Raw genomic sequence first — 12,485 nt, 5'->3', positions numbered from 1 at the left:
CTTGTAGTGTGCTTAAAGTTGTAAATTTTAGTTTCCGCTTATTCACCCCTCTATGCGACTTTCAACTCTGTTTCTATCTATTTCGTAATGAAATAGGCCTTTCAAATTTAATTCACCTGTCAATGACTCATAGTGGCCTCACATGTTATTGTGACAGATGTGTTGAATCTGGAAAGGTTTAGGGAGTGTTTGGCTTGTGGAGACTCACTGAATTGGCCTGGCCCACCCACAGCGGCACAGCCCAACTCTCTCGCAGCCAATCCCGCCGCTCCGCCTAGGGGTGGAAACGAGCTCGGCTCGGCTCGCTGTGGCTCGCTCACGTAACGAGCCGAGCTCGGCTCGGCTCGCCCATCTGGCGAGCTCGGAAAACCGGCTCGGCTCGGCTCGCTCCGGGCTCGCGAGCCGGCTCGCCGAGCCAACGAGCCTAGCCATAAATGCAAATCTGCTCTCTAAATTATAATATAAAATCTTAAAATATTTTAAATAACATATTTTAAATTAGTAAAATAGATATATCACTAATATAATATAGAAAATAGATTATTTTTGTATAGTAATCTCAAATAACATAATTTATTGTCTACTCGGTAGTAATATTATATGCTAACTAAGATTTTATGTAACAAATTGTTGTTGGGTCGAGCCACGAGCCAGCTCGCGAGCTGCACCGAGCCGAGCCGAGCTGGCTCGCTCTTTTCACGAGCCACAAAAACAGGCTCGGCTCGGGCTCGTTCTGAGCGTCGAGCCGGTCCGAGCCGAGTCGAGTTGCTGCGAGCCCGAGCCAGCTCGTCGAGCTCGAGTTTTTTTTCCAGCCCTAGCTCCGCCGCCCGCACCCAATCCGTTTCTCTCACCCCCGCCACTCGCCAGCAACGCGGACACGCCCTCCGCCGCTCTTCCTCTGCACCCCAGTCCTCTCCCACAACCACTTCCGGCGGCCACGCCCTCGGCTTCTCCGTACTTGCTGCTCGCCCGTCCCACCACCATAATTTTCCACCAGCGATTGTAAATTTGTGGGAGGCACATTCGCCGAGGATGGCTGTAACCCTACTTCGAGGGATGAGAACGCCGATACCATTCAGATCGAACTCCGGCTTCTTCTCCACTGTCCTACGGCCTCGGTTGTCCCGCTTCACGACTAGGGCGGAGAGTGCGCAGGCCACAGAACCCAAAGCGGCGCCCAGGTCAATTCAGCTGGCGACCAAGGAGGCGGCTGAGCAGAAAACACAAGGCTTCGAAGCCATCATCGGGATTGAGACCCATGTCCAGCTCTCGACCGTCACGAAGGCGTTCTGCTCCTGCCCTTACAGCTATGGTTCCCAGCCCAACAGCACTATCTGCCCCACCTGCATGGGCCACCCGGGGACGCTGCCGGTTCTGAATGAGAAGGTGGTCGAGTGCGCCGTGAAGCTGGGGCTCGCCCTCAACTGCGAGATCTCAATGACGTCCAAGTTTGATCGCAAGCAGTATTTCTACCCGGACCTCCCCAAGGGGTACCAGATTTCCCAGTTTGACATCCCCATTGCCAAGAAGGGTTGTGTCGATTTGGACCTTCCAGTGGAGTTTGGTGGTGGGCATAGGAAATTTGGGGTCACAAGGGTTCACATGGAAGAAGATGCTGGCAAGCTGCTTCATTCTGAATCCAGCAGCTACTCTCAGGTCTTCCTTGTCTACTAATGATTGCTTAATTTCTGTGTACTACTGTAAGATATTGTGATATTCGGATCTGCTTGTCATGTCTTTCTGGCATAACAGTTTCGTAACCACAAGATCAGTTTTGACATTTACCACGGTGCATTAGAAAACTTATAGATTAGTGAATAGAACCCTAGAAAAATATTAAAGATTGTATATCAGGGACCTTAAGTGGGCATTTGGATCTGAGGCAAGGGGGATCCTAGCTTTACAGCGAAAGGATTGAAGTTTTATAGGACATCAAAATTCAAAAGACTTATTTTGGGGCAATATAATCTGCAATCACGAGCAAAAGCTTGCTCTGTGAAGAGAGCCAAATCAGTTTGGCACCAAAAGAAAAGTAGCGCTGCAGTGAAAAAAAAGTCTGGCAACTGCTATTCAGAATTATGGCCAAACATTAATCCTTTTCTATTGCTGGTTGTAGAACAGATGGGGGAGCTAGGTATAATCTCAGCAGTCCCATCTTCCTGGTGAAAGTAACTATTTGAAAGTTTGAATCATCTGGCTATAAATGCATGTGATAGGCTCACACAAGAAAGTATGTTTTTTTGTGTAAGTATGACATATGGAACACAATACAATGATACAGATAATAAACCATAAACACTGCTCTAATATTGACAGGGGAAATCCAGAGGGAATGAAAAGAATTACACAGCGTCTCATCACATAAAAGTACAGCAGCTTCAGTTATTGATCAGTGGTTGCTACTTTGGCTGGTTAGGTTGACCTAAACAGGGCTGGCGTACCTTTGCTCGAAATTGTCTCAGAGCCAGACATGAGAACAGGGATAGAAGCTGCTGAGTATGGTGCTGAACTGCAAAGGATTGTTAGGTACCTGGGAGTGAGTAATGGTAATATGCAAGAAGGTTCCCTTCGTTGTGATGTGAACGTTTCTGTTCGACCAGTTGGACAATCAGAATTTGGTACAAAGGTGATTCTCCTATCTTTAGGAGTTCTGATAACTGTTTGTTATTCTGTTTGTGTGTGTGTGTGTGTGTGTGTGTTGGCAACTTTTGCTCTCAGTATTATGATTTGATGATTCATTGGTTAACCAACTTAATACGGACCAAATAAATAACTTTTGTTCACAGTGAGGGCTAAATTGTCCTGAAATTTTTACCATGCTTTAAATGATGGCTTGAATTTTCAATCCATGTGGCTGATGGGGGAAGATCGTGTTGTATGTTTATTATATTTGATAGTATACATAGTTGCAGTTGCTTATGTAACTGTTGAGTGAAATCCATGTATCTAAATTGGTAGTTATACCCAGAAACATGCATAAATTGCAGTTCATTGGTTTCTTGTCTACTTATTCATGCCCCCATTATTTAAGGGAAAATAAGCTAAATCATGTTCGCTTGCTTATCCACCATTATTTTCTAGAAATGGTGTCAGACTCTTATTTCAATTCTTTCAGGTGGAAATAAAGAATATGAACTCATTTTCTGCGATAAATAGGGCAATCGATTATGAGATCTCCCGGCAGATTCTGCTCCATAAAGAAGGCCAGGCTGATCAAATTGTACAAGAAACCCGCCTGTGGGATGAATCTTCTCAGGTTGTTGTCCCCAACTCTAACCTTTTTTTGCTGGCTTTTTTCTACCAAGTACTAATTATTTTCTCTATCTACATCATCAGAAAACTTTTACAATGCGAAAAAAGGAGGGACTTGCCGACTATAGATATTTTCCAGAACCTGATCTTCCTGAAGTAGTTATCACTAGTGACTATATTAATGAAATCAGCAAGTCAATGCCGGAGCTTCCAGAAGCAAAGCGTAGGCGTTATGAGAATATGGGACTCAGCATGCAAGATGTTCTGTTCCTTGCTAATGATGATAATGTAAGATTCCATCTTTTATGTTGGTGTAGGTTCACATGCATGTGTATCCACAGATTATTTAGAAGTTCCTTATTCATGGTCTGATCTTTAACTAGCTGTACAATTGTAAAATTCCATTTCATCAGCCTTGGTAGAGGTTCACATATTTGTCAGGGGCCTTCTAGCGCATAGGAATTTTTTTTGCTAGACAAGACAATGCATTCTCGATTGTTCACAATAACTTCAGTAGTCTGATGGGTCTATACCTTCCCAGATTGGTCATTTCTTTGATTCTACTCTTGAGCATGGTGCTGATGCAAAGCTGGCTGCCAACTGGATCATGGGTGACATCGCTGCTTATCTCAAAGATGAAAAAGTATCCATTGATGAAATTAAATTAACACCTCTAGAGCTTTCTGAACTGATAGCATCAATTAAGAATGGAACTATAAGTGGGAAGATCGGCAAGGAGGTAACATTGCTAAACTGGGTTTCCCCCCTTGTTACTGTTTTTCAGCTCTATGTTCTGAGTTTTGACAGTCTATAGGGTCTACACATTTCTAGGCTTTGCACCCTGATTGATGACAAAGCCTCTCTAAATCTGTCCTTGCAGATACTGGCCGAGCTCATTGCCAAAGGCGGAACAGTTAAGGCTGTGATAGAAGAGAAAGATTTGGTTCAGGTAACTGTGCTCACATTTGTTACTATTTGGAATCATAGTGGTTCAAGCATCTAAAAAGAACTGTGATCCCTACCACCAGTGTGGAGTGTTCCACAAATACACTTTTATGTCCTTGGGCATCGCCAAGGGCTGCTTTTTTTTCTTTGGGTATTCCTGTTAACTCAGATGCTCAAAAATTGGGACAATATTGACATGCCCTCTTGATTAGAAGTGTTTGTAGTTTGTAATTTGCATCTTATACTTTCATGAGTACTCGAGCCATTGTTGTGTTCTCAGTTGATGTAATTTCATTATTCAAACTTCTTGTTGGGCTGTCTAATGGAATGCAAAAAAAATACTTGAAAAATGACAGATAGCAGATCCAGCAGCAATTGAGGCAATGGTAGATAAAGTAATTGCTGATAATCCAAAGCAACTTGAGCAGTACCGTGCTGGAAAAACTAAGCTACAAGGATTTTTTGCTGGCCAGGTTTGTCAATTGATGACTAGCACTGTTTGTCCCTTCAGCTAGGATGTATTATCAGTGATCATATTTGTTTCAATTGATTATAGGTGATGAAAGCATCGAAGGGGAAGGCCAACCCAGTTTTGTTGAATAAAATTCTTGGAGAGAAGCTAAATGCCAAATAATTATTTTTACCCCCATACTGAATCTCAGGCGTCCATGAAGAATGGGACTTCAAATTCATAGAATGAGATTAATGTGAACGACGTAGAAGTTTTGTCCACAATACAGATATTATTGTACTAAGCTGATACTTTAAAAGGGCGTGTTCATTATATTTTATGCGATAGCTTGCCCTAATCATTTGTGCAGTTTCCATGGATTGTGTACTGACTTCGCTGTTTATTTTTTTTCGCTCTCTGCAACCCACAATATTTATAACAATTTTCATTAAACCAAAAATGTATTCTCTGTTCTAAACTATAATTCGTTTTAGACTAAATATACATTCATTAATTAATACAATAATTTGTATGAACGTCTACATTCATTATCAATTATGGGGAAAAAAAAACTAGAAAGGACTATATTTTGGGGAGGAATTATTGAACAGCAGCAATGACCTGACCTATAAGAAAGAGTGTTTGGTTTGAAGAATTTGAAGAATAAGTTAGTCTATTATCTACTTATCTCTTACTTTTTAATTTCGGTTTATAGGATAATGCATCAGCACCTTATTCCTCCTAAGTCAAGATAAAGTTATTTCACCGGATCTAATTTAAGAAATTAACTCATTACACACCACCTCATCTAGGATAAAATGATTCCTCATACTAAACACCTGAAAGTTCAAACTGTATATTATACTACCAGCTGACCGCATCACAGCGGCGCAAGGCAACAAAAACCTGAGGATCAGTGTCAGTGATACAACCCGAGCATCAGAGAACGACTGCTCGAAGCATCAAAGACTGCGGTGAAATAAGACAAAAATACTTAAAATAGGCAATCCCTGCTCAAATACTGTGTTAAATGTCACAAAACACTTGAATCATGTAAAAAAGCAACTACCAAGCAATTATTGGAGAACGAAAGTTACACAGGACTACATAACCGCATAAAACGACAGACAATCACAGGTAAACTGCGGCAACTATTTCAAACTATATTTACATTTTACAACACCAGAACAGTCCTGTTAGTGCATACAATGAGAAGATGACCCTGACTAATCCTCATTGTCGTAGTCCTCATCTTCAACCTGCACTGTCAGATGTCCAAAACCAGATGGCACGACACCGATGCTTCCAATGGCATCTGGCATAGGCCAATCTGACTGATGATCACTGTTCGCTTCTTCCGCCTTAGAACTTGTTGTAGCTTGTGCAAGGGCTGTTGGCGGAGCCTCTACTGGAGGTTGCGTGCTTTGAGGCATGGTCTCGTTGCCATTGATCTCTTGAACTGTTTCCTCTCCTGGCAAGGGCTCACCTTGTTCAGCAAACATGCTGCTCTCATCTTCAAATTGTACATAACCAACCTCCTTTCTCTTGGTTGGTGGCCGACCTCGTCCTCTGCCTCGACCCCTCCCACGTCCTCTGGGGCTGATGTTTGCATTTCTTATGGCCTGAAAAAACAGAGGTTCTATTATCAAATATCCATCTATATAATATCAATCAGGTGATCTGTGATGGCTGACGCACGCACCATTTTACTAGATCTTGATTCATCATTCTCTGGGTCACTGCCATTTGACTTTCTGAAAAAGTGAATTTCAGATACGTGAGACAATTGAATCATAAAATGTTGATTACAAATGACCTTACCTTCTTCTAGGTAATCCTCTTTCATCTCCACAGGAATCAGCGCCACCAAGATCTGGTACCTTGCTGACAACTTCAGTTAGGAAATCAAAAGAACTGTACCTCTTCACACATTGCTTCCTGAACGTCAGATGTCAGAAGATAGACATATGAATGTTAATATGAATGGCTCAAAACTGATATGCCATGCAAACAATACCAAGACGCATGCATTGAAACTATCAGCTAAGTGCCTTAACAAGAAAAAAACATGGTCCATCGAAATTAACCTCAATACAACTCACATTTAAATATGAAACTTAATTCCAAATAAATTAGACAAGCTCGTATGCTAGATCTACATGAGCAGGATGGGACAACTATCTGACCAGTTTCAGTTTCAAGGATATATAACATAACCTCTACAAATATCTTCTCTAGAAATGTCCATGAGCTCAACTTCCATAAACTACACTGAAGTCGCTTACAGTGGAAAGAAAAATATCAACTTCCAAATTGGTTACTAAAACCAACCTGCTTCCATTTTCGAATTAAGGGGCTGTTTGGTTGGCTCATGACAGAAGCTGCCTCGCTCAGGCAGCGTTCCCAGGCTTCTGATTTCGGGCTGCCTGGCCAGTGAGCTGCCTGGAAGGTATCGAACCAAACATGCCCCAAAAGATTATTTTCAAGTTGAGACTTGTGCCAAAAAAGCGATCTGTTCATCACTTCCTCCAGAGGTGATGCAAAAACATTAGATGGCTCTAGCTCAAGTACCTTATTTACTTATATAGTACAAATTAGCTGGACATAGTCAGGGACCAACCAGGTATGAATCCCACCTACAGATATTATGGATGTTAACTTAGATAACAACTTTTAACCAGTAAACCTTATACCAAAGAATCTACAACCAAAAGGCAATTGAATGTGTAGTAATTATATGAAGCATGACCTATAATTAATGAATTCTGTTTCAGTACAGCTTATCCACCAACTTATTTTGATGGCATAAGCAACACAAATAAGATGAATCCTGGATAAAATCCTATTTTGGGCAGGGGGGATATTGTACACCAAAGTTCAAACGTCGAATCATAGCAATTGCAAATTGTAAGCATCTAGATTACCCTCACTACAAATGCTAAATAAAGTCACAGCTGAAATTCATCAAAGAGATCCATTTATTTTAAAAGATACATCACATCACCTTTTTATTTTATGAAAAAAAAAACAAAATGTCAGCTGATATTGAACTCACAGGTGGAAGGAATTCAGTGTCTTTGCTCCACTTTGAAGAGTAATTTCATAAGTACGGTCAATTAAATCTTGTAAAAACAATTCAAGAGACCTCGCTGCACGCAAATGAAACTCAAAATGTCAGAAATTTCATTTATGTATGCTTCATCATGGTTACATGTAATAGTAGCAGGATATAGAGAATCGTGAATGAAATGAATGATGCCCACAGAGAAAATCTGAAAATGTTGACCAAACAAACTTCTAGAAATTTATAAGGAGTCTCTTTAGTATCATTAGTGTGAACTTGAAACAAGTAAACCAATTTGCAAAGATAACCATTAGCCAGTCAACCAAATGAATGGATGGCAAACGATGTGATAAAGCAACCCTTTTTTATTGTTTTATCTATACCACTATATAATCCACCAGTTTAAACTTTGCAAAACTCCCCAACCAAATCATCCACAGACTCATAACCTACACTAAATCCACCAAACAAATTGCACCCAGACTTAACATATCATCAAAACCAACAGTTTAGATCGTTGTATAACCCCCTCTACATCAACATCAACATAGTCTTTTAGTCCCAAACAAGTTGGGGTAGGCTAGAGTTGAAACCCAACAAGAAGTCACCAAAAAGAGAGAGAGAAAGGGGAGGGGGGAAAGCTTTTGAGAGAACTAAAAGGGAAAAGACATAATCACAGTTCGGGCACGTGGATAGCTTCTTTCCCAACACTTCTATCCAAACCCAACTCCTTTGGGATATTCCATTCCTTCAAGTCCCTTTTGATAGCCTCCTCTCATGTCAAGTTTGGCCGCCCTCAACCTCCCATCACATTATTGTCCTATCTTATGATGCCTCTATGCACCGCTGCCTCTGGGGGTCTCCGGTGGACATGCCCAAACCATCTCAACCGGTGTTTAATAAGCTTTTTTTTCAATTGGCGTTACTCGTATCCGATTGCGTATGTCATCGTTTCTCACTCGGTCCAATCTTGTGTGCCCACATATCCAACGCACCATACGCATCTCTGTGACACTTAGTTGTTGGATATTTTGTCTCTTAGTAGGCCAATGGACAATATTATTTGGATCATCTCTCAGCCCTCATCCGTCCCTCGACCACCGACCCTGCCGCCTCCAGCCTCCCCCTCCCACCGTGACCCCATCGCCCCTCCCCATCTCTCTCACTCGTGTCGCCGCAGCCGACCCCTTCCCTCATCTCCCCCCTCTGCGATCGTAGTGTTAGCTGTTATGGTCGCTAGATCGGTGAGGGATTGGAGAGGGAATTCGATGGTTGGAGCTGCTGGTGGAGGCGGTGCGGTACTGTTCATGCGTGAACAGTACTCGCGGTTACTGTTCACAGGGCGCCGGCCGAGGGCCTCTGCCCACGGCCGAGCAAGAGGAGGGTTTCTCCCTTCTAATTCTTGTCTGCTTTATTTCTCATCCATTGATTACATAAATAGGCCAGTTGGCTGCCCCTATCTAGCTAGAGATCCTTATCTCCTAAAAACTCTCAACAAACTACTAACTGATAACCTTCCTAGATAATCTCAACTAATCTCCTAAATAATCTCAACTAATCTTCTAATCTTATCTCTAACTATCCTTATCTAATCCCCCTTAGGGCCCATGGCTGCTGCTACCGCAGCCCCTCTGTGGGCCTCCTTAGGTCCTGACATTAGCACGTACTATATGCTAGTTTAAGTAGAAATACTAGATTATTGTGAGAAAACACAGATATGTACATAATACATACAAAAAGCACAATGATTCTTGCAAAACTTACAAACTAAAACAGGAACTGCTAGTGCAATCTTTCCAACATCCTCATCTGCTTGCATTATCTTTTTGATTCGAGCCTATTATAATACAGAACATAGTTAGGGACAACTTCATGACATTATAACTTATATATTTCAAAAAACATCTAGAAAAGATATACCAACATAAGTACAACCCGAAACTTTGGTAATCAATACAGACATCAAAGAAACTGTTTCATGAAAAACAGAGCAAATGCCACAACCCAGAAATTATCTTTTCAGCTAAATACAACAAAATATGCATCTGCACTGCAAATCATACAGGTGTGTTTAGCTTGGAACTTCAACTAGCGGCGGTTCCATGACAAGGGAACAACAATAAGAGGTTTTGAAGATTCAAAACCAACCTGAAGGCATAAAACAAATACTGTGATCCGCAAACAGCCCTGCTTGAGCGCTACACCAGGGGTTATAATCTCAAGGAATAAATGCTGGCATGTTCAGGAGACCTCAGAACAATCAAACAGACAAACATGGCGGCATAATTGCTTCCTCCTTCCGGGAAAAAATGTAATATGTAACTAAAGGTTGCACACCAGTTAAAGTAATTCACGTTTGACCAAATTTCTTATGAATAGTATTCACATTTATGGCTTCATATCAATTTGTTATGAAAATACATTTCGTAATTATCAATGATACTTATTTGCTATCATAAATATTGATATTTTTTAATATATAATTAGTCAAACTTAATATACTAAAACACGAGACTGCTAGAATTGCATTCTTTCCTGGACGGAGGGAGTAATTCAGAACATCTTTCGCATCTTGGAACTCCAACCAAGGGAAGGCACCTGAGCCTAAATCCTACATCAGACCTGGCCGTTCCCAAGAATAGTTCCCTCACCAAAGACATATTGACCAACACAACAGTGGAAGTTAATGTAGTTTCAAACTCTACCAGACCATAATAAAACCCGATGATAAAGGCTGCACACGAATTCCACTGCATGAGCACTCATGCACCAGATCACATGTTGAGTATCCCCAGAAATACATGGAACCTGCGATATATGCTGAATTGCTGACATGATCTGGAGACCTTGCAACCAAACCACAGGCACGACAGCAGGATGGAGCGCATCTCTTGCATCTACACGCCAAGCCAAGCGCGATTGAGGATAACCAGCGGCGCGTAGAGGTCACATCAGTCTGTCAACGATCACACGGACTAAAACACAAGGTCCCAAAACACAAACCAAACGTCAACAGCACTAACCTAGTCAGCTGCGAGCGCCCACAAATCTCTCCATCCGTTGAACACAACACGAGCGCAGAAACCGGATCAGAAATTCTCGACGTCCTCTGTTGAGCACAGAGAATCCGGCAGACCCCAAAAATGTGAACGGAAAAAAAAACGAAATTACTTCCGCACGCGCGCGCGCGCGGGCGAGCACAGGAGCCGATCTGAGTCCGAGCCCGCCGTCACCCCGTGGAAGCCAGCCAAATCCCCGCCCACGTAACGAAACAGCGAAGCCGCGATTTAACGACGGCCGGCGTCCACCGGATCCCGCCCGCAAGAGCGAAGATCTGCACCGCGCGCGGCGACCCAGATCAGATCGCGCGCGCGAGCGCGGCGGATCAGAACGAGAGAGGATACGAGCATGGCGGGTGACGGGAGCTGGAGGGGCGAAACATACCGCGGGGAACCGGGTGCCGAGCTTCTTCCTCATCTTCGCCTCCGCCTCCTCGCCGGACGCTGTCGTAGTCTACTCTACTTTTTCTGCTCTTTTTTTTCTTTTTTTCTTTTTTTTTTGATGGCGAAGGCTTGGGTTTCTTTTCTCGTTTGGCGTTCTCGCTCTTCTTCCACGTTCCACAAGCAAATTGAACGCACGAAGCCACGGAGGAGTAGAGGCGCGCAGCGCACCATCGCGACGCGACGGCATCGTCCGTCCCGAGGCGCCCGTGTTCTCACCGCGTCACATCAAGCAGTGGCGGTAAAGTGGGCCGGGCTCTACATGGGTTTTCTCGGCCCGAAATAGCTGTGTTAAGGCCGAAAGGAAACGGACTGGACTGTTTACGTAAGGCTGTTAGGCCATCTCCATATTTAATCATATATCTCATTTTTATTTTAAACTTCACTCTACAGATAATATCAAACAATATCATTTATAGTTATTTTACACAGCCCACAAGAGGCAGTCGCGCGAACGCGGATGTGGAAAAGCCATCGCCATGGGCCTGTTTGGTTCAGCTTTTTTCTGACCAGCTTTTCTGAAAATCTGGCTGTGGGGAGAATCTGGCTGTGAGAAGAATCTGAGTATCATTACGATTACGTGTGGAGTAAGATAAAGTTATTCATAGGGCTTAGAATCTAGAAAGTGACGGATTCCTACTATTACAATGACTCAACCGATTATATGTTTATGTTGATTTTGGATGGTTTTTGCCTCAACGAATTTTATAGAAGCTGAGCGTTTGGCAGTCCGCAACAGCTTTTGGTGGGCAGAAGCCGCAGAAGCCGAAACAAATAGAGCCTAAAACCGGCTCAGCTCCAGCAGATCGCGAAAAAAGGAGAGGAAGATAGGGGTAACGACGCGGGTAGGGGTTATCCTTTTTCGCATCCATTTACGTGATTTATTGTACAGGATCTCCCTATCTTACGTATGGGGGAGCTAATAGAGGACCTAGTGGTAACGCTCTAAAAAGCCCTTAAGAAAACAATTAAAATCGTCAACAAGGCAATATATCTTGTGTTCAAAGGGATATTGTGCTCACATGCACATTTTAAATTTAGAACATTCATTTTACATCTAGCAGCACTACCAATTTTATATAAAAACTCCTTCCACCTACCTCCCCTAGTGGGAAGGGTTTTTCATAAAATTATCTTTTACCATTGGATATGAGATAGATGTACTAGATTTAAAATGTGCACATGATTATAGTGCCCCTTTAAACATCGAATATGTTCCTTGTTAAAAAACCCTATGAAGGGTTACGTCCGTCAAATGTGCCTCTAAGAGATT

At 42.5% G+C, this 12,485-nt stretch overlaps 2 protein-coding genes across 6 annotated transcripts; one reads left to right on the top strand and one right to left on the bottom strand.

The window, feature by feature from the left end:
* The first annotated feature begins 835 nt into the window (after positions 1–835).
* LOC100381695 (uncharacterized) lies at positions 836–5,006 on the top strand. Its single transcript, NM_001356942.1, has 8 exons — positions 836–1,656; positions 2,417–2,626; positions 3,116–3,256; positions 3,337–3,540; positions 3,794–3,991; positions 4,133–4,201; positions 4,554–4,670; positions 4,754–5,006. Exons 1-8 carry the CDS (start codon positions 1,033–1,035, stop codon positions 4,829–4,831), a joined length of 1,641 nt encoding a protein of 546 aa, NP_001343871.1. The 5' UTR covers positions 836–1,032; the 3' UTR covers positions 4,832–5,006.
* Positions 5,007–5,639: 633 nt separating this feature from the next.
* LOC541965 (CCAAT-HAP5-transcription factor 59) lies at positions 5,640–11,378 on the bottom strand. Of its 5 annotated transcripts, none has more exons than XM_035967122.1 (8): positions 11,157–11,378; positions 10,736–11,046; positions 10,521–10,609; positions 9,477–9,549; positions 7,704–7,797; positions 6,470–6,586; positions 6,351–6,402; positions 5,640–6,270 (listed from the first exon to the last, which is right to left on the bottom strand). In XM_035967122.1, the coding sequence occupies exons 3-8, from the start codon at positions 10,545–10,547 to the stop codon at positions 5,875–5,877; spliced, it is 759 nt and encodes a 252-aa protein (XP_035823015.1). In that variant the 5' UTR covers positions 10,548–10,609; positions 10,736–11,046; positions 11,157–11,378; the 3' UTR covers positions 5,640–5,874. The 5 variants fall into 5 exon arrangements, with proteins under 5 accessions (XP_035823015.1, XP_035823014.1, XP_035823016.1 ...); XM_035967121.1 differs by having other exon boundaries at positions 10,521–10,668; positions 11,157–11,313; XM_035967123.1 differs by having other exon boundaries at positions 9,861–11,046; positions 11,157–11,312.
* Positions 11,379–12,485: the final 1,107 nt, after the last annotated feature.

This window comes from Zea mays, chromosome 4 (assembly GCF_902167145.1).
Source record: "Zea mays cultivar B73 chromosome 4, Zm-B73-REFERENCE-NAM-5.0, whole genome shotgun sequence".
In the NCBI taxonomy this organism is placed as follows: domain Eukaryota; kingdom Viridiplantae; phylum Streptophyta; class Magnoliopsida; order Poales; family Poaceae; genus Zea; species Zea mays.
This window is presented reverse-complemented; position numbering and strand designations above follow the sequence as displayed.